The sequence below is a fragment of the Cynara cardunculus genome (assembly GCF_001531365.2).
Source record: "Cynara cardunculus var. scolymus isolate 2C chromosome LG 15, CcrdV1, whole genome shotgun sequence".
Lineage (NCBI taxonomy): Eukaryota > Viridiplantae > Streptophyta > Magnoliopsida > Asterales > Asteraceae > Cynara > Cynara cardunculus.
The window spans coordinates 19,848,843-19,875,517 of NC_037542.1; the positions used below are offsets into that span (position 1 = coordinate 19,848,843).

Genomic DNA, 26,675 nt, shown 5'->3' on the forward strand with positions numbered 1-26,675 from the left:
ATAAAGTCTTTTTAACATATAGTTTTCTTTATGATGATCATTTGAAAAATGAGTAAGCTACAATTTTGGCAACTAGTGGTTTAAACGAATATTCGAATGTGGTATTCAAACTTAACTAACTATAAGTATTGTCCCTTATGTTTACGTTTTGTATTGAAAATGTCCCTCATATTAATTCTGTTAAAAAAAACCGTTCAAATAAGGGCATTCTTAGACTTTTTCGTATATTTTCTTTATTTTATTTAATAAACTAATAAATAATTTTTGTATATATTAATATAAAATTTTGTAATAAATCAGTCGCCCCTCCCCCATTCCGATGGTATTCTTTGGCTGCACCATCTCTGGCAGTCTTTTCCGCAAGCCCCTCGATTGTCTTATCCGGTTGTATTCTCCGGTAGCCCCATCTCCGGTTGTCATCTCCGACAACACCCTCCACTCTAGTGGTCTTCTCCGGCCCAACCTTTCTTTTTCTTCTTCAACCTTCCTCTACTTCGGTGGTCTTCTCCAGACCTACAACATACACACACACACACACACACACATATATATATATATATATATATATGTGCTCATCACACTGCATATATAAAAGAATACATCACCATTGATCTCTGTGTAGAGGAAGTTTGGCATATATAAAAAATACATCACCATAGCGGACGGTTCTCTACCACTCACTTTCTTTGACATCTTATGGCTATCCTTAAATTCTCCGGTTCAGCATCTCTTCTTCTATGAACTCCCAGCTATCTCTAAAACCCATTTCCTATAAACTATATGGTTCCCAATCTTAAACAATCCTCATCAATTGTCCTCTAACATTTGTAGGGAACTTGATCGTTTTTCCGACTCCTACCCCAACACCCGAAATCTGTTATGTTGATGGGGACTTAGTTGCCTTCACGATTGCAGAGTCTACTCTTGATTTGAACGATCTTACCAAAAACCATCCTCAAGACTGTGGTAAAAATTGCATCATCATCGATCTATGTGTATGCAGTCATGAACAACAATCTATGTATATGTATATATTTATATATACACACCCCACTATGCATATATAAAAAACACATACACACTTTGCATATACAAAACGCATACACACTTTGCATATACAAAACACACACACTGTTCTGGGAAGTGAGGAAGGAAATAACAAGGGATGGGGGTGTAATCTGGGGAATGGAAGGGTGGAGATTAGTTTGGTCACCGGAGAAGACCATCAAAGATGGAATGACTGTGATGGTCTCTGTGTCCTGTGCGTCCGTGTGCGTCAGTATTTATATATTATATCAAATATAAATTAGAGTAAACTACACTTGGTCCCTGTGATTTAAACAAATGTGTATACCTCATCCTTATAAAAGTAAAAGATGAAAATACCTCTAACTTAACATATAAAGTTTAACAGAGTTTAGTCGAAAGACTATTTTCAATACAAAATATAATTATCATAAACAATAGTTATAGTTATTAAAGTCTAGGGACCATTTTTAAAGATTAATGTAAACTAAAGGGACCAAAATTGTAGTTTACTCTAGGAAAATAAAATGGCGTTTGATTGAAGTACTATTTGACAAGATTGTGTGTACTTTGATAAAAATAAATTAAATTGAAATTAAATGTATTTTGTCTTCTCAAAAACATCATCAAAGACTACATAAAATTAGATTTATAGGATATTTCCAAATTCTAATCGTTTTAATAGATTTTTTTATAGGGTCAAAAAAAATAAAACGTCTAATCTAAAGGTATTGTAATAAGTTTATATGACGTTTTTTGACGTCGTAATAAGTTTTTAAGACACTTTTAATATAATGTGTCTCATTATCAACTTTATAGGACATTGTTTGAAAAACTGTGCTACAAAAACAAGTGTCTACAAAAACAAGTGTCTTATAAAAAAATGATTTTATAAGACAATTTCTCAAAAGTATCCTATGAAGTTGCTAATATGACACATTGTATTAAAAATGTTTTCAAAAATTTGTTAAGACGCCCAAAAGCGTCATATAAACTTATTGCAACGCCTTTAGATAGAACGCTTTATATTTTGGTTCTATAAATTAAGTCTTATAAAATGGTTTATTGACACTTAAAGATTGATGACATCTCATAAACTCAATTTTGTTGAAGTGTCAACATGATCATCCAACTCCTTTGCACCAAAAATAACAAAAGATTATGTTAAAAAAAAATGGTGAATAGTTATTATGACATTAAATTTCATGTTAATTTAAAATTTGTTAAATGGTAAATACACATAGTTTAATAATACTTATTTTACAAAATTCGTTTAAAATTCAATTTGAATCGTTTAAATTAAATCCATGCATAAAATCTTGTACAATACAACTCCTCAACCCCCGACCCAACCCATCTTATTGACCGTCATTCATCTCTCCCCCTTTTTTATCGATACAAGGTGTCCCTATCATTTCTCTCTGCCTTTTCACTCGACTCTACTTCGTTGCCAACCTGCTCTTCTCCTACCCTTGTGTTGTCGCCTACCTAGCCACATCACCATGCCCCTGTAAAATCGTATTTTCTTTCCAGATGTGACTCGCCATCAGTAACCCCACCGTCATTGTCACCAACCACTTTTTTTCAGTTAAAAGTTCTGGTTACCACCAAAATTTTATCTGTTTATATTTTAACTGTCATCAAAATATAAATTTAAATTTTTACACGAACTACATAAAATGAACTGCCAATGTTGTATGATCCGGTTGGTTTGTATGGTATTTTATAAGAATTAAATATCCTTTTTATTACAAAAATATGGAAAAAGATTATTAATTATTTTTTCAATTTAATTTCGGAGAAAAATATTAGAATAATGCATCTCACATGTGTTTCGTCCCTACACGTGTTCCTCCTTTTTCATGTTGCATCCAAATAACATGAATCTATTTTGATTTTCGATGTTTTTTTTTAAATTTATTATAAATGTATTATTGTTTTACAAGAATAAAAAAACATTTTAAAATATAATTTATTTTATATTAGTTATTAATATATCAACCATTTGTTTTTATATTTTCAAAAACAATTAAAAGCAAGACCCAATGAATCAATATCATGTTAATAGTGAATTAAGTATTAAAAAATATGAATTAATTTAGAAAATATTAGAAGAGCATTCCCGCAATACAGCGTGACACGTTTCGATTTTAATGTTCTATTTTATTATTTGTATCTGTCGATGTTATAATTACGATTTTATGTGTTTTTTAAGAAAGCAATAATGATTTTATTCTTGAATAAATAAAAGTTTGAAGATATCATAAAAATTTGAAAAAAATATATAAATGTTAATATCAAATCAATTATTTAAAAGTTCTCATTTTTTATGTAATTTTTTTAATTTATTTTTTATTATAATTTAATTTAAGTTTAATAACGAAATAATTTATCTTTTGGTTTAAAAATATAACATTTTATAAAGATAATAATTAAGTATTCTGTTAAAACTCAATGATTATCTTAATTATATTTTAGATTTTTTATATTTAAAATGAGATGATTATTCTGTATTTTATTATGTTTATCTGCAGTTAGTTATACGAATTTAGATATGGAGTTTTAATAAGTTGTATTTATACACAATCTACTTGTAATCTTGAGTTTTAAGTAATATGCATTAATAAACAATATTTTACACATAAAAAATAATTTTTAAGAGCTTTTATCAAATGTTTTATAATATAATATAAATATTTTAAAATATTACTAATTAATTGAACCAATTTCCCGTAATTACTGATGAGAAAAATAAATTCAGATAGAATCAGTTACATTTATTTCAGAAGAAGAATTTAATTTATAATAAATATATTATTTCCATTTTTGTCATTGGTTAATATAATATTGAGGGAGGCCCACTTCTCCATATCAACAGGTAGCAATGTATTTTTCTTTTATAAAAATAAAAAAGGAATATTATTTAATATTTATATATCAATACAATATTAATATTTTATACCTTTTAAATAAAGTAGTTTATTTAATTGAGATATAGCAACATTTTTCAAGGAGCTGTTTAAAATTTTCAACTTTAAATCTCAACCGTTCATGTTTGACATAATTTAATCTAATGTTTTTATCAATAATTAAATACTTAAAATACCTTTTAACATCCGGCATCTTGTTTGGGCAAGCCTGTTATGATACTCGTAGTGATACAATCACTACTTTGTTCCTTTGTCGTGGTGTAAAAAAATTAGGGTTTTAAAAAGTACTGTCGTATTTTTTGTTGGACACAACCATATATTTTTTAAACAATACAATAATAACACAAGTTTCTTTTGACATTGTTTGTTTGGACGAGGACCTCATGTATAAAAAACAAGCACTGATTAACAGACCAATAATGATTTTTCATGAAAAATAATTGTAGCTTTATTTCTTATAGTTAGAGGGTGACATTATTTAAAAAAAAATTACAAGTCCACCTCTAATCTTGTCGTCTCCAAACATCTCAATAATTTTCATTTTTTCGGTTAAAAGTGGTCCAACCTATAAATATAATCATCACCTGTTTGGTGAAACGGGCGGTGGACCTTCATATTTGTTGCAACATCATTCATTATTGTATTTCTTTATATATCGTTTACACTTATTTTTAAATAAAATATTCGGTTGTGTGTTGATCGAGATGGCACAAGAAAACGAGCACCTAAAAATGGAGATATATTTTTGTCTTTTACTAATCATTGTGTGCTAGCTTTGCTTTTGGTATGTAACTTTTTTTATTTTGTTATGATTTACGTTTTTACATGTTTAATCGATTTTTTTATTAAAATATGTATGAAATCAGACATTGGCTAAACAATCATTCAATTATATTGTATTGTATTGACTGAAGCTAATGCAGTATTGTTTGTTTGTATAATGGTCATTCTGATTTTAATTAACGTTCTGAACAAAACTAGAATGTTACATTTTGCTTATAAATTAACATTATGCTAACAGTCAAATGCATAAAAGTGTCTTACAATCAGTGATGTAGCCCTCATTGGCCTCAAGTAAGCCTAAACCAACCCTGGAGTTAAAAAAAACATATTTTTATATAAAGACCACTCCGTCCTATTTATGTCCTCTAGGCCTCAACCTTAGTTATTGTCTCCTATGGATGTGTGTGTTTAGAGTGAACACGTTGTGCTTGTATAGTTGCATGAATCAGAAACCCTCGTAAATGACCTCAACTTCACATTAATCAGTGGCCATGCATGTCCGTTTTACTAATTGCTTTTATTCCCTTGCTACTACTCGTCTACATCATGCTCTCAACTTTCGTAAGTAGGTTTTAGTCAATCTTTTTTCAAGTTTAGTAAATCGTAAGTTTTTGAGATACGTTGAGAAAAATTGACATCTGACTCGTTGTTTCAAAATATGTTGGAATGTCCGATATGATTACATAGTCAAAAGATGGCATATGCTTTTGTTAACACGTTGTAAAATTACACTAAGGGGCTGTTTGACAATTGCTGAATGATTTGATGCAGAATGATTAAGTGGTCAGAATGATTAAGAGGCTCTCATGATATAGTGCAAAATGAAATAAAATTGTTTGGTAATTGTGTACAATTAAATTAGGGCTCTTAATGGTTAAGGGAAAACTTGAATACAAAATCATTCAGAGGGTTTTAGAACCATTAAGAGCCATACTTTTTTTTTACCAAACAAGATTCATCTCTTAACGATTCAAATGTTATCTCTTAATGAAATTATTAAGAGATAAACAAACAACCCCTTGTATGTTACAGTTCTGTTAGAATATACTTGAATATTTCATGTATGAATATTATTGAATTAGTTAGGTCAAAAGAAATAAAAATAAAAGAAAAAGCCCAAAAAAGGGGAGGACCAACAAGCCCAATACCCGAATGGGTCATGGGCTATTTTGTGACCTATAAAAACCGAACTGAGATCGCGGGGTTTCAATTCCGGCAAACTGAGGTGCAGTTGTTGAACGATGAGAAGAGGCGGAAGGAATTACCAAAAGAATGTTGATGAAAACTGGAGTTTTAGACCCCTTCATTATCGCGACCTCCATCAACAGACTCGATCGAATCCAAAATCATCATCATCGGAACCTTCCACTTCTTCCACATCAACACCCATCTCGGACTATATTCCTAAAACCCCAAAACCACCTCGAAATCGAAGAAACTCCAGCTGGGTTTCAAGGAATCGAGGTTCTGGAGCTCAATTTGTGAAGAAATCTGAACTGGGTTCGTCGGATTTTCACCCAAAACAGGGAGAAAAGGAAGAGCAGGAGGATTTGATTGAGGGATTTGATGCAAAGAAGGATGATGTTGATGAAGATGATGTGGTGAGAAGGTTAGAAAGGTTGAAATTATGTGGTGAAGAACCCAATTTATCAGAGGAATTACAGAGAACTAATGATCAACTTCAGCTGGATGAGGTAAACTTTATACGATTTCCATGAGATTAATCTTACAAGTTCGTTAATCGATTTAACCTTACAATTTCGTTGGTGATTATTGATTAAAGATTGATAACCCATTGAGTTATGCTTAATATTATGCAGAGTTCTATAACATATTTTACTTTGCTGATCAACTAGATTCGTCCTCTAACTTGTTTATGTGAATGATTAACTGTAGGTATTGGCTATGGAATGTATATATGGAGAGAACATGTTTATCCTCGATAAGCAGAGTGGATTGCAAATTTTGCAGGTTCTTTAATGATTTTGAGGTAATTTTGCTTTGTTTTTGCAAGAAAAATGTGAAACCAACAAAGAATTTATGTTTTATTTTGCAGTTTCATGTCCACATTCACACTTCTGAAGAACTTACCATCTCAACGAAACTAAATTCTTCTCAAGATTTGAACACCAATCCTGATAATTTACAAGATTTTTCTTACTCTTTTGAAGTTCGGTATCTTCCACCGATAGTTTTGACATGTTTATTACCCAGATCATACCCTACACATCACCCTCCTTATTTTACGATATCCGTACAGTGGTTGGATTGTTCGAAAATTTCTAGTCTGTGTTCAATGTTGGATTCAATATCGAAGGAGCAATCTGGGCAGGAAGTTATTTTCTCATGGGTTGAATGGTTACGTACTTCTGCTCTTTCTTATCTTGGTTTCGATAAAGAAATTTTTCTTGGCCCTTATGGAGTGAAACACCATAGTGATCCACGTGCGATATCAGGATGTATCTCCCCAGATGTCGATATTCCTTCATTGAAGAGTTACAACGAAGAGCAGCGGCTTGAACATTTTCGTAAAAGCTTTCATGAATGTTGCATCTGCTTTGACGAGTTTGCTGGTAAATTTCTACACTCCCATGAAGTAATAGATTATACTTCTTGTTGGTTCCAAGAATCTTGTGACTTGGATAGCTCGGATTTTGACTCGTATAAGTAAATTTTTATATGCAAATCAAGCCAAACCAACATAGTTATCCCACCTGGTGGTTGGGTCTGGAAGGGTAACATCTTACCCTCCTTAGACCCCACCGTGAGTTGGGCTATACTGCATTCGTTTGGTTGGACTATAAAATATAAATCTTGAGTTACGAGTCGTAGGTGTGATTGCCATATTGACTTGCTTTCTTCTTTTTCAACAGGTACCGAATTTATCAGATTGCCATGCCAACATTTCTTTTGTGAAAAATGCATGAAAAGTTACTCGGATGTGCATATAGAAGATGGTACTGTGAACAGGCTTTGTTGCCCCAGTACAAAATGTGGGGGCATGATCCCCCCGGGTCTTTTGAAGCGATTGCTTGGTGACGAGGAATTTGAAAAATGGGAGTCACTGACGTTACAAAAAACGCTTGAATCAATGTCTGATGTGGTCTACTGCCCTAGATGTGAAACAGCCTGCATAGAAGATGAAGACCAACATGCTCAATGCTCCAAATGCTTCTTTAGCTTTTGCACACTTTGCAGGGAGCGACGCCATGTCGGAATCACATGTCTCACACCGGAAATGAAGATCCGTATCTTGCAGGTAACATCATAATAATGTTAATTTACATAATCAATTAAAATAAAAGATATTTACTCTTGAAATATACATAGCATGAGTTCTCAAAATATTTGTAAAATTGGCTATTCTCCATGACAATTTGGTTGATTTTCCATTAAGTCATGTATGAATAAAGTTGTCTATGTGGATTTATCTGTCTGTATAGATTGGGAAGGTTTTTGTTTGCAAGGGTTTTTTTCATAGATGGAAGGAGCTTGTTTCTTAACTGGGAGGGGTAGGTTTGGAAAAAAAACTTGGGTCTCTAGAAGCTTATTGAATAAGTCACTTTCTGTATCATTAAGCCAGTACCAAACAGGTAATCTATAGCTGAACGAATAATTTGCAAGTCCCATTAAGCTCATTAAGCTGATAACAAACCGACCCTTGATCCTTAAAAAAATTGTGTAAGTAGGGTGTAGAGAAATATAGTAGAAAAATATGTGAAGAAATTTAAGAGTATTAACATGAAATGCAGGAGAGACAGAGCTCAGGTCAAATGAAAGATGAACAACGGAGGCGAGAGCAAGAAATGATCCAGGAGCTTCTTAGCGTGAAAGAGATACTTCGTGATGCAAAGCAATGCCCGTCTTGTAAGATGGCGATTTCAAAAACAGAAGGTTGCAACAAAATGGTGTGCCAAAACTGTGGCAAGTATTTCTGTTATCGTTGTAATAAGGCCATCGATGGATATGATCACTTCAGGTCCTCTTGCTCTTCTCTCTCTGCTGCTTTTGTTTTTAAGATAAATGATGATGAGCTTTAGGAAGGAAGTTTAATGAGCATGTATATTGATTTTTGTTAAAGGGATGGAGCTTGTGAACTTTTCCCCCAACAAGAAGTTAGAAACTGGGAGGAACAGATGAATCCACGACAAGTAATGGGTCAGATTCAAGCCGAACTGTTTGCTGATCGTGGTCATTCGTGCCCTCAATGTGGTCAAATCAACGTCAAGGTGACTGAATCAGCTTCATTCTATTTACTGAAACTGCTGTGATTATATATAACAGGTTCAGGGAAAACCGCAAAAAATGAAAAATTTATGAACATCCCGGTGATCATTCATCTCGACGATGTGTACATGTGTATATAAGTAATTTGTCAAGTACGCACATTGCATAAAAACAACTTCAATTACTTGTATGCACATGTACATACGATTCAGATAAATGGTTAACCAGAGTGTTTCTTGGTTTTTCATTCTTTTTGGGTTTCTCCTTAAACCCCGCCCCTCCTCTCTCTCTCTCTCTCTCTCTATGTGATTTCACATAGGGTGTGTGGTACGACTTAACAAGTGATTTGAGCGTAATATCACATGTGATATGAGCTCTTCGTGTTCTTTTATTTTGACCATGATCTCGTTTGAACCCAACTCTCTCTCTCTCTCTCTCTATATATATATATATATATATGTATGTAACGATGTTGGTGTGTATGTAGGTTGGCAATAACAATCACATATTTTGCTGGGCATGCCAAAGCCATTACTGTTATTTGTGTAGAAAGATGGTGAGACGCAGCTCTGAGCATTACGGCCCAAAGGCCTGCAAGCAACATACACTCGGATAGTTATTAATTCAGTCAACAAACTTTCTTATCAATTTTGTTCTTTCCTTTGTTACTTATTGTTTCTCTCCATATTGTGTTGAGTGAATCTATCATTTACTGGATATATTTGTATTATCATCTTTTTTTCTGATTGATAAGAGATGAAGTTGAAATAGAAAGCAGAATCAATAAGACATTTGTTTTTATAAACTGATAAATATACTGGGTTGAGCAATTGAGAGAAGGGGGTCGGATTTATTGAGGTTGAGCAGTGGATCGATAAGATTTGGGATGGGTTAAGAGGTCACCTACTATTAGTAGAAGAAAAAATCAAACATTCTGAAAGCTCTGACTCTTAACTGAGGGGCTGTTTGTTTGGCTCTTAATGGTGACGTTAAGAGCCAACCTCTTAATCGCTAAGAGGCAAGAGTTGTTTGGCAAAAAAAAAAAGAACCACTTAATGGTTACAAAAGGCTTTTAACCATTTAGGGGCTAGGGCTCCCCTCAACGATTCAGAGGGGTCTTCTTCCATTTTTGCCCTCTCCTCAACAGCCCGCTGCTCCCACGATCGATCCATTTTTGCCCTCCCCTCCTTCCAATCGACATCGTCTCCTCCCAGGCCTCCCACCCTCCTTCCTCCTTCCAATCGATCTCGTCTCCTCCCACGCCTCCCACCCTCCTTCCTCCTTCCAATCGATCTCGCCTCCTCCCATGAGTTGCTGCCTCTCCCAAGTTGCTGCTGTGTCGCCTCCACCATCTCCGTCCCCGTCTCCGCCTCCATCGTCTCCGCCTCCATCGAGTGTTTAAGGTTGGGTCCTTGTCTGCGGTTGTTTCTTCAAAGGAGGAGGATGAGAAAGATGAATGAAACTAGCACAGAGATGATACTTCCATTTTTTTAACTGATTTCTTGCAACATTTTTTTAGATTGATTGATGATGTAGATTAGGGTTGACTGATTCAGTTTTTGAAGTTGACTAGAAGCTAATTTGATTTCTTCCACGATCGATCCATTTTTTTAACTGATTTCTTGCAACATTTGCTCTGTTTGTTGTTAATTTAGGTCATACAAGTGTTTAAGGTTGAAGTAGCATCCCTAATGTGAATGAGGGTTAAAATGGTAATTTACTGTCATTCAGAGAACAATTACCAAAAAACATTATTTCATTCAGCACTTAACCATTCTGGTCCTCTTAACCATTCAACAACCGCCAAACAGCCCCTGAGTTTCTTTTTCAGAAAAAAGAAACACCACCTAAAAGTACTTGTAACGGATTATTAATGTGTCTTTCTAATTAAACGACATATCATTCATATACATTCTCTTCATCTACCTCCGGCTTCACAAAGAACTCGATGTAGGCAATGCGGCTAGGCTGCTGATACCCAGCGGAATCTATATGTGGGTGAGAATTAGACGGTCTTGCAACCGATACCAAGTGTTGAACTTTTAACATCCCACCTCTTCCAATTGTCACTTTGCTTCCTCGATTATCTTTAATCACACTGCTCGGTATGTTGGAAGTTGTTGCTCGAAGAAACTTGTACTTGTACCTACAATTCATAACAACACAGATACCCAATATAAGCGGTGATAACAGAATTATATCACAACTTCGATTCTCTTGCTTTTTCCCAAGGGATTGCCACATAGGGTGCATCTGGTATGCAGGTGGAAGAATTGTGGAAGGTTTTAGGGTTTTAATTTGATATGCGTAGTTTAGTAATTTCTCAAGCATATGTCCAATCTTCCTGATTTTTGTTCCACCTATTTTGGAGGGACAGAAAAAAAAATGTTTTTTTGTCCCTAAGTTTTGTCCGGCCCTAATCTAATTGTTGCACCAAACATGAGACAAGTTTTTGTCCTGCCATGTTATGCACTGTCCTGCATACCGGATGCACACATACCCACATGAACCCTATATCTAAAACCGAGAAATATGAGTTTTTGTATCTAATGAGAGGGCTTCACATTGCTGAATGAAAAGGTTATAAATTCAAGGTAACTTCTGTAATGGAGGAGCTGGAGTGGGAAATGATGAGATCATATAGAACTACTGAGATAAAGGTCGAGTGGAGATGGAAAATGCATACCTGTGAGAAACAATTTGATCACAGTTGAATGCAGCTAGGAGATCCGTGTTTGCATAATACATGAAGTCTATCTGTAAGTCTCCATGGCCTTCCGCTTTAAAAGTAACTGATGGAGGCGCTGGTTGCAGGATTATTTGGATGCTTGATCCTGGCCATTCCAGATCATCAATGGCTTCTTTCAAGGCTGCTGACTTCAAATGAGGTTCGTACTTTTACTTTAGTTTGCAGTCTAAATCACCATCCTCCAAAAAGTTTAACATAAATCAACATGGAAGTGAGAGAAATTATATATCTTATCAATCGTGAAGGGTAAGTATACATGATTGGAGCAAGTCAAAAGATCAATGTGAACGTGTATTATTTCACATAAAATAGGTTTCCTGATCAATTTTATACCATAAATAAGTAATGTTAGTAGATGATCCAAAGATTTCCTAAATGTGCATAAAGATCAAATGCAAAATATTACTTTGTGAAAAGAGTTCCAGTAAAGAAAACAGAGGCATGGACAGGGTGAAGGCTGAATAGAGTTGAGATCCTCTCCATGGTTATCTGTTGCTTGTAATGTCTGAAGCTGACATTGAAGCAGCACCTCACAAATGATGAATGATAGGGGAATGGGACTACAGATAGTTGTTTGAACACAGAGCAATTTAAACAAAAATCGAATAAATGAAGATGGAACAAATTCCTACTTCAAATTACAATAAATTAGTAGGAACTTCAATGACAAGCAATAAAAAATGTGTCGAGCATTAGTGGTGCAACTAGGAAATTAGAAACATTTAGGATGCTTATGCATCTTAGCATTATTAAAAATGGTATGCCAAGCAGAAATTTAGCCATATAAAATGTTTATTATTCTAGAGAGCCCCAACATCACAAAGCTCTTGGCCAAGGGCATGGCTGATAATTTAGAGAAGGGACCCTTGTTGCTTTCACATGTTTAATTCTTCGGCCGATCATTTTATGGACAATGACTAGTTCAAATTGTGCAAGTAGGGAAGTCATTAAACCAAAACTGAACAACATACAAAAAACTCATCCCTGCACATAGTTAGGATGCAGTCACATTCAAGCATACAGATGGCACATGTGAGCACTTGCCTGTGTTCACAAAAAGCAGAACCGCTAAAGATGATGTTAGAAGGAAAAATTAGGTACCTTAACAGTAAAGTTGATGGGAATGCTTCCTGCAGGTACAAAATTGTAGTCCCATGAAATTGTGTCGGGGATCCTAGTTCTTATCTCCGCATAAGTGCAAGCACTTAATGAATCAGTGGACCTAACAAAAGAAAAAAACAGCATCATACTGCAGTAAAAGATTATCCGTGGGTATGTGGAAGTTGGAACATAAAAGGTAAAAGTAGTTCTCAATAACGTTTTAAGAAAAATTGAAAAGCTTTTGGTAATTCTGCAATTCCAAATATTGTGATTGCAAATTCTATTTCACCAATCTGATGCCAATGCTTTCGGACTTTGAACCCAGTTTTCCAATATTTTTTTCTCACTGAATTTCTTTTTTGTCACTTGTGCAACCATAAAACCAATTTTCATATTCTGCCCTTGATAATGTTACAATCTCCTAGGTTGTAAAACAAACACAGCTCCTCGTATAGAGGTTAGCAGGTTTGTCTTTGATTAGGAGTCTAGACAGTGCCCTTTGCTGGGAGATTAAGAGCAAATATGTTCTACTCTGCCTAGATCAAAGGTTTCAAATTTGAAATTAAAAACATCTTCTAAAAAGATATGTAAAGGCACCCCATTTGCTGGGAGGTTAGGAGTCTAGACAATGCCATTTGGGCCTGTTTACCTCAATCATTACTAGGAGAAGATTAACTTCGAGAACAAATTATGTAAATGCACCCAATTATGGATGCAATGCAAGAAGTATAATGAGTTACAAGGTTGTCAAGCCTTCAAACAGATTAAAAGTGCAGTTGTTGGAGAGAGAAAAAAAGAAATATCCCGTTGCTAAATGATTAAGAGGAGGTTCCTTGTAGTTGTAGGACTAGTTGCCATGGTAATAAGTGATGTTCCAAATTATCCCCAAATTATCCCCACAACCACCAAAACTGTCTTACATAAAGTTGGCAGAGTACAATTGACCTCTGTATTTGAGTGCACTTTAGGCTTACCATTGTTTCTGGCTACAACCTCTGAAATGGTAATTAAAGTAGCATCTCTATCTCCATCCCTTTCATAGGTAAGCAAGCATTTAAGAAGAATTGGTGCTTCAATTTCTGAGGATACACATATTCCTGTAGATCATAAATGATTTTCTAGAGAGAAGTAGTGGTTGTTAATTATAAAGATCTCATTTGATGGTAGCACCAATACCTGCCTGCCATTATCAGTTTAATTAAAACCTTATAAATATAAGAGTAGTGACACCTTAAGATGACTGGGAACACGAAAAATAGCATATATGAAGGTACATTTACAAGCACAAGCGAGAGAAATTAACCGTTATATCCTTCTCCAAAACCTAGGTATTAAAGGTACGTAGATGGCGACTAAGAGTCTCATCTATGTATTATCGCTATAAGGAACTGAAAATTGTATTTATTTCTCTTAGGACCCACACAATGACTTTATGCTGCGGTTTGGAGTCTAGAGTCTACGCTTTTTGAGCCACATTGCATGATCATTATGATTAACTTCCACTTTGCTCATTATGCAACAGAAACATGTGGATGTCATGGACCCGACATATATTATGCAGAAAATTAAGGTGCATCCAGATCATATATCACAAGAGAGATACAATAACACATTATGATCAATATGTCCTCAGTTTAAACTTTCTAACATATCAAATCCATTTTTCAAAGAAATTAAGATAAAGGATGTCAATATGTACTTGAGAAGAAGCTGCATATCAGGCCCTGGATACTGGAATTCGATTGTGCTTGAGTGTCCAGGTATGCAAAACGTGTTGAGGCAATCCACAAACAGGCCCAAGCTTACTCCAAACCTAGGCTGCCCTTGTGCACTATATTCGTAACGAACAAAAAGCTACAATAAAGATCAAGAAGCAAAGGTTACTGTATGGTCAGCTGACAGATAAGGAGCAATGTTCTCAGTCCAGAGTGAACAACTTGGAACTAGCAGTTCTGATGTAAACATTGCTCACTTTTTTCCCGTTCCTCCTTTTGCATGGTTTCTTATTCTTATCATCAACCGTGCTTCAGCCACTATTTTGGATCATCATTTTAACAAATGCAGGGTTTTCTTACAGATACCAGTTCTATAACATTGTTTTGGCTAATATTATCGGAATTGGGAAAAGAAACTATATTTATTTCTTTCTTTATCTCCAGGAGACCATAACTATAGAAAGAGATGATCAAGGAATACCCCATTTGGAGTTGGGTTTATGTGTTTTTTAGAAAGCAGACGTTACTAAAGTACTTTAATATTGTCATTTACCATATAGAGGTTGTATATGGTCACTTGCTTGTCACCAACGTTTTTTATGTTGTAGTCATATTCTTTTTTCATTGTATAAACTACCGATTGACTGAAAATATCTAGCTCCGTTGCTTCTGTTCAGGTCTTACAGGTTTGGGGTTCGCCATTACATTGACGTAATTACTAATTAGATCCATTTTACTTGCATAATCAAAATACTTTCAATATCCATATCGCGAATGAACAGATGAACATTCGAGAATGAAGACTGAACTTACGAGGGAGACTACTGTCAATCGAAGGGATTTTAAAGCAAAGAAGCAAAATTATGTGTATATACCTCTCGTTGTAGATAAACCTTTGCTTGAAGACATCCAGTATCCTCAACGATCAACACAATCCCATGCTCACTCAATTCCAAAACTGCATCCTAACTTATAGATAATATCTATCAATTAGCACAACTCCCATATAAGAACCCTAGATTTGTCAATCAAACTAAAGACTACTAAAACCCTAGGTTTCCATTGAAACTTCCTTTTTGCAAATTTCTGAAACCAAAAACAAACCTGATGGCGTTTCCATCGGACTGAGGTGAGGGCGTCCACCATCCCTTGCACATTATCGAGCTCACAAACTAGATCCGGCGACTCTGGCTCCACCACCGATGAAGACATCCCTTTCCCGCCAAAATCCCTTCTCTTCTCAGTTTCGATACCAAGCATATGTGATCAAATTTCATTTATACCCATAGAGCTTGTGATTTATCAGATTACACTCCCCTGTATTCACTTCTAAGTACAGATTCGTCCTCCTAGTTTACTTCGCCATAAAAGAACCGAAAGATTACTCTCTTTACGATTTTGTTCTACCGAAATTGCAACACATATTAAATCATTTTTTTGACAATGATTTTATATACCTTTGGGGAAAACGGGCAACTTCAATGGAGCATTGTTACATCAATGTACGTAAGTTTATAAGTTAGAGGTCGTTTACTGAACATTTATCCGGGTAAATGTTTACTGGTAAAATTCAATACTATCATTCATCGGATAATATTTCTTTAATCTACCAAAACGGTATCGTATGCAACAATGTACCCAGTAAGCGTTAACCGTGTTAAGAATTGTTGGTCTCACTTACTCGGCAAGACTATCGTCTTTGCACTCTTATCAAGTAAGATTATTAATCCCTGCTATATTCATTATGTAAGCTAATATGACTTGGTAAGCGTTTACCCTTGTAAGTCTTTGGTAAACGGCTTCTTAGTCCTTGTCATATGCATTCAATAAGGTAACATGACTTGGTAATTACTTAGCTGAGTAAGTGTTTGATAAACGGTCCCTTAATTTTCATACAAAGTTTGTTTGTTTTTAAATAAGTAAATTCCTTTTCTAACGGTCAATGCTCGGTTACTTAAAATACCAAACCAGGGTTTAACATCGATATAGCACAACCCAAAACTTACTCAAAGTCTAGGTTAGAGTTGGGTGTTACTAAAACTTCATAATAGTTGCAATCTCCAATGTATGAAAGACGTCTCCAAATAGCTTATTCCATTGTGTGTCGCTAACTAGCGCTCAACTTATCACAGTGTCATTAGTACCATTCCCCATTGAGAACCTGATGCACATGACGACAAATATGGTTAGGTTTAACGTTTATTGAGTTCAAATAGTTATCATCGTATTTATAAGACGGTAAAACTAAAAGGCTGTTTATTTAAATCGTAATTTCTCAAATGAAATATATTTATCGTAGAAACAACATACCAGTTTCATGGTGAATACTCCAAATCAGAGCACCATTTCAATAAGAATCAAAACCCAATACTCGCACAAAATGCGTATAAGGCTTAATATCCAAATATGGAAAACATAGAGAAAACTCTATCATCCAAAATACCAAAACATGGATAAGTTCCAATATACCAACATCATAAATTATGGACCAAAACGAGTGTTCATATCAAATCCAGGCCAATAAATTATTCCACTTATTTGACTAATCTAAAATGATTAATCATAAACTCCAAAATACATTTAGAGAGTTCAATGAATATCATGACCCAAAATACCATTAAATCCAATAGAACTACATCATGCATATTATTTGAATGATATATAAAATTGACATATACAAATTCATCAACTTGAAACTCACCTTGTTAGGTTAGGTTAAACTTAGTTTCCAAACCCAATCTCTAGCTTCCATTGGTGAGGACTTTAGATACCCAAGCTAAACTCCTAGATCTACGGTGTAAATATTCTCAAGAATACATCCTTTACTCAAAAACATGCATACACAAACCCAAGAGAAGAAACGAGGGTTGAGGTGTATGGAACCAAACCCTAGGCTAAGAAATGGTTGGTTATACGCTTACCTATTAACTTCTAGGGACCTAACATATTCAAAGAAACTTCAATCCGTGTTCCCACATTGAAGAGATTCGAAATATGAAACCATAGCCTCCGAAATCAGCTCAATAAGGGTAGAAATGAGAAAGTTATGGCCAAATAAAGAATACCTCGATTTTCGGCCTTTTGTGCAGGTCCAACCCTCCACGCGACGTAAGTTGCGTGGAAGGTCGTCCAAGCTCAAAATTCATCAAAGAGAGGCTTACGCGACTTGGGATGCGACCCAACTTGCACGCCAGGTCGCGGGAGACTATTTTCCGTTTCTTTGTTGTCAATTTTCACGTTTTTCAAGCCGATTCGATTCCCAACCTTTCCAGCATGATTATATAAAACCCCTCATAGCTTATCATCTTAACTACTCTTCGATAATAATTTAATCACGGTGAGGCCCTGAAATTTGCGAGTGTTACACATTCCATGCAGTTCTCCTTAGAAATTATAGACCAAAATTGTTTATATTTATCGAAGAGTAAATTACAAAATTCGTTCGTGCGGTCATATGCAGATTATGGATTGGGTCTCCCAAAATAAAATAATTACAGTTATAATAATCGTGGTTTCATTTTTATTATGGCTCTTGCTTAATACTATTAACATTAAAAGATATCCTGGTCTTTTTTACTATTTGTATGTATAAATCAAATATGTTTGTAAAACGAATACGGGTGTGATTTAGTTATCTTGGCAGTGTCGTTCTGAATCAAATATGTGTGTATGTATAATCTATACTATCTTATAAAGCAAATTTAACAAAAGTCTTAAAATACTAAATGACCAAGATATCCTTTATATCATTTTTTCATCCCCTCCTCTCCTCACATACACTCACCCCCTCACATACACTCACTCTCTCACAATCAGATTTTTTTAAATTATAATTTTAAATTTACAATTTATACTCCTATAATTAGTTAATTAATTTACGTTACGTCATTTACTTTTAAATGTTTCATTTAAAATTTTTATCAAATTACTATACATAATCGTATATCAATTAAAACATGTTTAAAAAATACWTTTTTATTTTAACAAGTTACACCATTATAATCGTCTCGTTAATACCTTCGAAATGAGTYTAATATTGAATAGTTTTTGACTTAATTATATTATTATATATTATATATATTGTGAAAAAATATTTTTAATATTTACGATTTATACTTTTATAGTTATTTATATATATATACTATATACTTTGGAGTTAGGCTGTCCAAATTGCACTGTATAGTATGTTCTGAATTAATATGTTATTGAGTTTTTTTGGAAATATATATATATATATATATATATATATATATATACACACATACATGTATTAATTCAACCTTAATCTGAGTTTCTGGACAAGAAAGAGGGTAAGCAGTTGAAATTTCATTCTAAAACCCATCTTTTTTGGTCTTTTTCATGGCTTATGATCTGTCAAATTTGTAGTTTTCTTTATTGGTTTTGAGTGTTCATCTTAAAGCTCAAGTTTCTTGGTTTTTTGCTCTTGGCGTAAATCGAACACATTTGTGGAGTTGTTTAAATATGTTGGATTTTAAATATATTGGATTTTAAACTGTCATACAATTTTTTTCATCGATAGTCTGTAATTGGAACCATAACTCTTATTTATTCAAATTGTATTAATATGTAAAGACCAAATGTAACATATATCATCGTTAAATATTATCTTATAAAACCAGTGGAACTTCAAAATCGTTAAAATTCATGGCTCCCGCTGCATTGCGCGAGTACACAACTAGTATTTAGTTATATGGATTGAGTTTGTTGGGTTCATCGAAGTCCACTACATATTATAGGTTCGTTTTTAATTTTAGATATGCGTATATTCAAGGGGTGGGAGTGGTGTTTGCCGGAGAAAGGGTTCAAATCGAAAATAGTGGTGGATGTCCAATGGAGATGGAGATGGAGATGGAGATGGAGATGGAGATGGAGAAGATGCTCCATAAAAACGTGGAAAATGATGACAAACATCTAACACCACCTATTCAAGACTTTAAAATCTTTTTTTTATACATAAAACCACATGAGCGGAAATTAGAAATTACTATTTATTGAATTATTATTAAAAATAGGCTAAAAACACCCTTATATATTATTACCAAATACACCATTATTTAAATATTAATATCAAAAATTAAGGGGTGTTTGGTTCATAGAATGAAATTATAATTTATCAAAAAAATTTGACTTTGAAAGAATTGAAATGAAACTTGATGGAATTTGACCAAACATTTGGTTGGTGGAAATTGAAATGAAACCCCTAAAAGGAATTAGAACAATTGTCTTTGTTTGGACTATCGCACCCATTGTTCCGTCCGCGCCCCACCAACCATCATGTCATTACTGTCGTTATCATAGGTATAAAAAAAAAAAATGAAACTTGATCAAAAAATTTGTTATTTCAATCCGGAAAATAAATTTGCAAGTTGAAATCTTGAAAATAGGTCCAACTATTTTCAGTCATGATTACCATTTACAACAAATAAGATATTAATAAAAAATCCAACTTGTTCTCCGTGTCCCTCTTTCATCCCCATCTAATCACCATTTTCTTCCATAGTTTTCTCCATACTTCCACTCCAATTACTATTCTAGGGTTTTTAAATTCCATTAATGGCGCTTCCGCAACCCTAAATTAAACCCATCATCCGTCGCCATGGAAGCTCGTAGTTATAGTAATGCTGCCGCATCCGCACCTGACGCTGGTTCTTCTGCTCCACCGCCTGCGCCGCCTCCGATGTCGACCGTCAATGCTCCGCCGCCCTTCTTAGTTAAGACTTACGACATGGTGGATGATCCTTCTACCGATAAGGTTGTTTCGTGGAGTGCCACGAATAACAGCTTCGTCGTCTGGGACCCGCCCGAGTTCGCTAGAGACCTGTTGCCCAAATACTTCAAGCACAATAATTTCTCCAGCTTCGTTCGCCAGCTCAATACTTATGTATTATGCCGTTCCCCTTGCTCATTGAATTTCAAGTTAGCATTGAAATGATTGCCTGATTGCTCTATATTTGATTGGTTTATGTCTACAATTGCGGGTAATTGTTTATATGTTTACGAATTTTATAACCTATTCACTTTTCATCTATGCTGATCACTAGGTTCAGAGTTCAAATTGTAGGGCAAGAAAAAGGTAAAGTGTTTATTTTCATTTCCAGAGCTTTTATAGGCAATATGTCATTCCTTGTATATGGGTTGGATGCAAATGCATAGGGTTGTAACAATCTAATTCCTGATTTTTTAGTTACAAAGTAAAATAGAAAAGCAGAAGGATTGTCAGTATGCAGTGATATACTATCTCTGTATTTAAGCAAAATATGTGATTCAGACATGACAGCCTCTTCCTAATGATGCGTGATTTCAGAAAAATAACTAATGAAAATGTTAAACCCCCAAGTTTTGCATTCAAATTGATCCTTTTTCTTTTGGTTACATTATATTCTGGAATTATAGTGCTGCCTATCTTGTATCTATGCTGGATTTTTGGTAGACCTTGTTGGCTTCATTAGCTATATATGGTAAATAATTGAGATTGTCATTTCCCAGTCAAAAAGGTTTCTCTGCCTTTTTGCATTTCTCCATAATTGGCAATTGCATTCGATTTTGAGATTCATTTTTGTTAGTTGGGGTCATATTTATATGAAGCAATTTATGTGATCTGATCTTTTAGCAGCTCTGAAACTTTGAAGATGCTGGGATACAGGTTTTTTTTTTTCCTACATTTTCTTAGGATAGGGTAGTCCTGGACCTCTGTACGAGTATACGACTATAACTAAATTATACAGAGACATTCCGGTAAGCTCACACCTTTCCTGTTAAATGGAAATTTATATATTAAAGCATTCCAGCCACTTGCTGCAGTGATAATCAGAAAGCAGGAAAAAGTTAGGTAGAGAATGTTCTGAGATCAGTAGTGCTGGTGATATTTGGAAAAAGGTCAGCAGATGCTGATTTCAAACATATGATGGTGACATTAATCATGGAGTCATAGAGGAGGGAGAGGAGGTGGATAAGGGCTTAAATTTGGTTATACTGGCAACTTATGGAGGTTTGTTGAGTTATTGCATGCCTGGTATGGGATACTTGTACAGCAAGGTTGAGTTGGATGTGCACTCTGTGTGGGTGAGCTATTGTCTAGTTTTTTGTACTTTATTGTTGGTTTGTTTATCGTTTAAGCAATAAAAAGGTTAAAGCAAGTAACCATTGGTACTGTTTATCGTTTCTTCTTTGTTTAGTTTCACATACTCTCTTTTATGCTTTCATAATGGTTACTTGCTTTAACCTTCTTATTGCTTACTATGCTTACTTGCTCTACTTTTACAGAACTCTCACTACTTTACCAAAATGTCCCGAGCACTTTGTTAACTTTTCATATCTATCAAATCTTTCCTTTACATGCTGTATGGGTCCACCCAAGACTCCCCCAAAACTTTTTCACAAAAACTTTCCTCTGCCGGGTCTTCACAAGAACAATATCTCTACTCCCTTGGATAGTTGTAATGTCTGCGTACATTCTATTTCTACTCCAACCCTACTTCCAAGTGGTATATACTGTGTATGTTTGGTTTAGGTTATCCTGTTTCATGTTCCTTTATATCGAGATTGTAATGATTTAAGCTTCTTTTTATCTGTATTTAACCTTAATGGTATTTGTAGTTTTAGTTTCTAAAGCTTTTATGAATGCAATTTTGCTATATGTTATTTAAGCTTTGAAGTATAACAAGTTCGGTGGCTAAGCGGGTGCCGTGTTATCGTGTTCTGGATCTTTTAGTTTGCAACACTTGTGACAACTATGGAAGGAGTACTCGATGCGTTTGACCTGACTTGTATATACTGCAGGCTTTAGCATTAAAGTTTATCCCTTTTCATATCGCGTTGTATGGACATAATAAGAAGCAATATGGTTGGGGGGAAACCTTTATTGCTTTTCTTGCTTTTCTTGCTTTTCTTGCATTTCCTTGAGAGGTCAGAGTGATGGTATCTAATCCTTTTGGTGCTAGACTTCCTAGAGAAGGGGGTAACTTATCTAGAAATGTCCACTTCTCTCTCGCAGTCTCACTTTTGATTGATTTGGTTCAGTATAAGGTCTTTGATTTTCTTTTCTTTTTTGCTTTGTACTACAAGCTTTTCCTGCATTTGCTGTATTATCTTTTTTTATTGTAGAAGAAGCATCATGAATAATTCTAGTGTTACCTTCGTATTTATTCTAAACTAATTTAGAATCGTATGTCACCGTTTGCATAATGACGGTTTTCTTAGATCTATCAATTAATGCGATGAGCTCAACAAATGTATATAGTCAAGGCAATGTATATTTTTTATTTTCACACACATGCATATGTAGATGCTCACACAAATATTCACATATTAGCACACAAGCAAACAATACATCAACATAATTAACTGTTAGTGTTTTAGAGACCTGGACCATATGGGACCTAAAGACAAATGATAGACATCTACTTTCTATGTTAGCAGAGGTAGGAATTCCTCCTTTCTGAACTTCTGCTTACTGATACTGACTTCTATGTGTAAATTTTGCCTCTTGAATGAGTATTAGCTTACTGTTTCTGCATAGAGTAGTTAAGCATTTGCAGTCACGCATGACGTTGACATCATATATGAATATATACTATTTATACTATGATTACTATCAAGCCATTTTTGATACACTTGGTCCATTTGAGTAGTTTTAGTAGTTTCATAATTCGTTTTGCCATTCATGAACTAGAAAGGGATCTTTACTCAACTAAAAACAAAATATGGGTATTGATGCGTGTTGTGACAAAAAGAAAATCATTAAATTAAATTTACCATGGCATGGGCAAGCAGGTTTGTATCCACAGGGGACCATTTGGTTATTCTGAAAAATGTGTAACTCAAACAATAAAAGTAAAACATAAATTAGAAGATTTTGCTTTATAGCAAAAAGATTAGTCTAAGGTTTTTATGTTGATTTCAGTTAGCAAACGTTCTTGTATTGCTACAATGAGAAAGAAAGAAACACTTGGTAATATAGATTTTAGCTTCAGATGCTTTGTGGTTGTCTATCGCCAAATCCTGCAAGAACTTGCTAGCAGGGTATGGGCAACATGCCGTTGCCAATCAACATGGGTGATACGTAAGCAATCTTGATCCACTGCGTTTAAAAACATGGCTAAGTGATAGTAATGACATGCAAATTTACCACTGTTTAAGTTTTTCAAGTGTATAGCCTAGACTCTTGGTGAAATCAAGCAGGTTTGATGGCTCATGTGCAGTTCTCTTGGATGGTATACATATATAGAAGACAAACTATGATGTGGTCTAGACTTTATAAATTAAGAAGTATCTTTTCTTCCAGGGTACCTAAAGTGTAATTTTATCACGGCGGCAAGGTTATGTTAAGAGTAATTTTTGTAAAGGCTATCTCGTCTGGCAATATAGATTGGAGAGGCCTTATTTGAAAAAGGAAACCATTAAATATGTGCAGTTATTATAACCTTTTGGTCAACATGAAATGCAATGTAAGAGCTTCACACAAAATTCAAGAGAGTTGATTGTTATTTTGGCTGATACTAAAATTGCTTGATATGATATTTCAACCTTTGCAGGTATGTTCCGTAGATTAACATACAAATAATATTAGAAACTTTTTATGTCTGTTATGGGTGATATGGTAGATTCATGGTGGAGGCAATCTATGAATTGTGTTCCACATTTCTAGATGCTCATCTTCTTCTATTTTTGATGTTAGGCATAGATGCTTATCCCTGTTAAAAACACCAGTTAAAGACGTGCTAATTGAAGCCTCTAATAAACAGGGATTTAGGAAAGTCGATCCTGATCGCTGGGAATTTGCAAATGAGGGATTTCTACGAGGTCAGAAACACTTGCTTAAAAGTATTGTTCGCCGGAAATCAGCTTCGGGACACAATCAACAGCCTCCACAACCTCATGCACAGAGCTCCTCTGTGGGTGCATGTGTTGAAGTTGGAAAATTTGGTCTGGAGGAAGAGGTTGAGAGACTAAAAAGGGACAAAAATGTTCTGATGCAGGAACTTGTCAGGCTGAGGCAGCAACAGCAGACCACTGATAATCAAATGCAATCAATGGTGCAGCGCCTTCAGGGGATGGAACAAAGGCAGCAGCAGATGATGTCATTCTTGGCGAAGGCAGTGAACAGCCCGGGATTTTTGGCTCACTTTGTACAACAGCAAAACGAGAGCACCAGGCTCATTACGGAGGGGAACAAAAAACGCAGGTATAAGGAAGATGGAGTTGTTTCAAACGACCACCCATCTGTTGCTTCCTCTGATGGACGAATTGTTAAGTACCATCCGATGATGAATGATGCAGCACAAGCAATGCTCAAGCAGATAATGAAACTAGATAACGCCTCACCTCGCTTAGGAACTTTCAGCAACAGTCCGGATAGTTATCTAGTTGGTGACGTTTCTTCGGAAGCCCGTAGTGGCTCAGGAGTTACTCTTCAGGAGGTCAACCCACCAGCTTCTGGTCAATCTTATTTACCGGCTGTTACAGGAGTACTCTCTGCACCTCTAGAAGCAAATTCCGAAGTGGTGGCAACAAATCAATTCCCAGAAGCGAGCTCACTAGTTGATGGCCAAGAATTTCCTGATGTATCTGAGCTCTCATGCTTGCAAGATATGGCGCCAAATGCTAGTGTCAACATCTCCAACGATTACATGCAGTCTGAAGCACAGAATCGAGCACTCTTGGATCCAAACTTGGTTGATGAGAAACTTTCCTTAGAAATTGGGAGTTTCTCTCCTGATGCAGACATGGAATGGGATAGTAATTTGCTGATAGAGATGGAGAAATACCTTACTGCATATGACCCGTCATTGGATCAGTTTCTTGAGCAAAGCCCAGAGGTTGATACAACCGATGAAATGGACTCCAGTCCGGTGGACGATCATGTCATGAAGGGAAATGAAAGCAAACCATCAGAAACCGAATGTTCCAGGTCTCAAGTGCAGCAACTCACCACACAAATGGGGCTTCTTGCTTCAAATTCCAGAAAAGCTTGATTTTGCTCGGAACAATATACACAAACTCGTTCCATATCATTGGAGGTAAAAGCTTGAAAGTTATACAATATCTGTCCTAGTCATCAATGTGTTGTCTTTACTCTTGCCCTTAAAAAGGGAAGCTAATCTTTGAATTCTTGATTCTGCACTTCCCAGTCCCAGCAAATCTTTATTTTGCATTAGGTACTTGTATACTTACAATATCGTGTCTGTTATAGAAGTTTAAATTCATAATCTTTATCGTGCATTCATGGGGAGACTGAACAAACTTGGCAGGGTAGCTAGTGGAGTATAGTATAGATGCTAAAAGCACAAAATTTGACCCAAATGGTTTGTTGATATGTTTGTGCACAGAATTTATTCTCTTTTGTCGGTTTTTGTTGGACCCCTTAGCATCAGAACTAAAATACATCAGAACCACCCGTTAATATGCATGATATTCTTCTGTTCATCTGTTTTGATGCATATGGATGGATGATTTGGATGGATTTTGAACAATGCTATGAATGTATCAGGTGGCTGAAGGACAGATCCTGGGAATGTTGAACGGAGTTTTTTTTTGTGGTGGTTTTTGTGGGTGAAGAGCTGGAAAAAGTGGGGGTATACTTGTACATGTTGACAAGGCAAGGGGCATGCGATCTCTAGTTGAAGCTTTACTGGAAGTAGGTCGGAAGTATAACCTGAAATCGGCTAAAGTTAATACTTTGTTTTTGCAGTTCCAACGCGACAGTTACTTATTATGTGTTGAGCTAGCAGTGATGAAGCTCATATATATCTAGTTGACCACCTGTTGGGTTCAGGTAGGCTGTTGTTTCCTGTTCAACTTTTGTATGCAGATTGTGAATTCTTGGTGTAATTTTTGGGTTTTTTTTGGGAGCGGGGGCGAGGGGCAATATGTTTCTGTTTGGCCATCCATCCATATTTGCACAATCTCATGGCCCAAAGGTGAATATGTCAAATGTTATGATACCCTCCATCTTATACATGATCTATCACATGAGGATGATTTCATTTTTGTCCTTGCTGGTTGTTTGTTCAAAACTATGAATCTTTTGTTTTTTTACCCCTTTGCTCTCAGTTTTCTCGTTTTCTCGTTTTCCTTCTTATTTTTTCCGTACGAAACAAAGAACTTCACTGTGTTTTTGCTCTC

At 35.2% G+C, this 26,675-nt stretch overlaps 3 protein-coding genes across 10 annotated transcripts; 2 read left to right on the forward strand and 1 right to left on the reverse strand.

Annotated features, from left to right (window-relative positions):
* Positions 1 to 5,953: 5,953 nt before the first annotated feature.
* On the forward strand, positions 5,954 to 9,722 carry LOC112527126 (E3 ubiquitin-protein ligase RNF14). 2 transcript variants are annotated; one of them, XM_025137558.1, is made up of 8 exons: positions 5,954 to 6,433; positions 6,636 to 6,710; positions 6,796 to 6,909; positions 7,000 to 7,312; positions 7,613 to 7,998; positions 8,492 to 8,718; positions 8,821 to 8,968; positions 9,454 to 9,722. In XM_025137558.1, the coding sequence occupies exons 1-8, from the start codon at positions 5,981 to 5,983 to the stop codon at positions 9,580 to 9,582; spliced, it is 1,845 nt and encodes a 614-aa protein (XP_024993326.1). In that variant the 5' UTR covers positions 5,954 to 5,980; the 3' UTR covers positions 9,583 to 9,722. The 2 variants fall into 2 exon arrangements, with proteins under 2 accessions (XP_024993326.1, XP_024993325.1); XM_025137557.1 differs by having other exon boundaries at positions 6,796 to 7,312.
* A 1,043-nt stretch (positions 9,723 to 10,765) lies between these two features.
* LOC112527196 lies at positions 10,766 to 15,887 on the reverse strand. The gene is made up of 6 exons (XM_025137662.1): positions 15,636 to 15,887; positions 15,407 to 15,496; positions 14,516 to 14,670; positions 12,817 to 12,937; positions 11,653 to 11,843; positions 10,766 to 11,112 (listed from the first exon to the last, which is right to left on the reverse strand). The coding sequence occupies exons 1-6, from the start codon at positions 15,789 to 15,791 to the stop codon at positions 10,866 to 10,868; spliced, it is 960 nt and encodes a 319-aa protein (XP_024993430.1). The 5' UTR covers positions 15,792 to 15,887; the 3' UTR covers positions 10,766 to 10,865.
* Positions 15,888 to 20,060: 4,173 nt separating this feature from the next.
* Positions 20,061 to 26,094, forward strand: LOC112528142 (heat shock factor protein HSF8-like). 7 transcript variants are annotated; one of them, XM_025139089.1, is made up of 4 exons: positions 20,348 to 20,433; positions 20,594 to 20,625; positions 21,166 to 21,614; positions 24,296 to 25,842. In XM_025139089.1, exons 3-4 carry the CDS (start codon positions 21,558 to 21,560, stop codon positions 25,523 to 25,525), a joined length of 1,287 nt encoding a protein of 428 aa, XP_024994857.1. In that variant the 5' UTR covers positions 20,348 to 20,433; positions 20,594 to 20,625; positions 21,166 to 21,557; the 3' UTR covers positions 25,526 to 25,842. The 7 variants fall into 7 exon arrangements, with proteins under 7 accessions (XP_024994852.1, XP_024994853.1, XP_024994851.1 ...); XM_025139090.1 differs by having other exon boundaries at positions 21,354 to 21,614; XM_025139084.1 differs by lacking the exons at positions 20,594 to 20,625; positions 21,166 to 21,614 and adding an exon at positions 26,041 to 26,094 and having other exon boundaries at positions 20,061 to 20,433; positions 24,296 to 25,570.
* Positions 26,095 to 26,675: the final 581 nt, after the last annotated feature.

What these genes read in the sequence shown, in the direction of transcription:
- LOC112527196 (XM_025137662.1), bottom strand. Translation starts at nt 15,791, where the DNA reads ATGCTTGGTATCGAAACTGAGAAGAGAAGGGATTTTGGCGGGAAAGGG. An exon ending in GATATGCAGCTTCTTCTCAA is followed by an intron (nt 12,938 to 14,515) that starts GTACATATTGAC and finishes TTCTTTTGTTAG; the next exon opens with GTCCACTGATTCATTAAGTG. An exon ending in CCATCAACTTTACTGTTAAG is followed by an intron (nt 11,844 to 12,816) that starts GTACCTAATTTT and finishes CCTCATTTGAAG; the next exon opens with TCAGCAGCCTTGAAAGAAGC.
- LOC112528142 (XM_025139084.1), top strand. Translation starts at nt 20,149, where the DNA reads ATGGAAGCTCGTAGTTATAGTAATGCTGCCGCATCCGCACCTGACGCT. An exon ending in TTCGCCAGCTCAATACTTAT is followed by an intron (nt 20,434 to 24,295) that starts GTATTATGCCGT and finishes TCTAATAAACAG; the next exon opens with GGATTTAGGAAAGTCGATCC.
- LOC112527126 (XM_025137557.1), top strand. Translation starts at nt 5,981, where the DNA reads ATGAGAAGAGGCGGAAGGAATTACCAAAAGAATGTTGATGAAAACTGG. An exon ending in ATCAACTTCAGCTGGATGAG is followed by an intron (nt 6,434 to 6,635) that starts GTAAACTTTATA and finishes GATTAACTGTAG; the next exon opens with GTATTGGCTATGGAATGTAT. An exon ending in TGAAGATCCGTATCTTGCAG is followed by an intron (nt 7,999 to 8,491) that starts GTAACATCATAA and finishes CATGAAATGCAG; the next exon opens with GAGAGACAGAGCTCAGGTCA.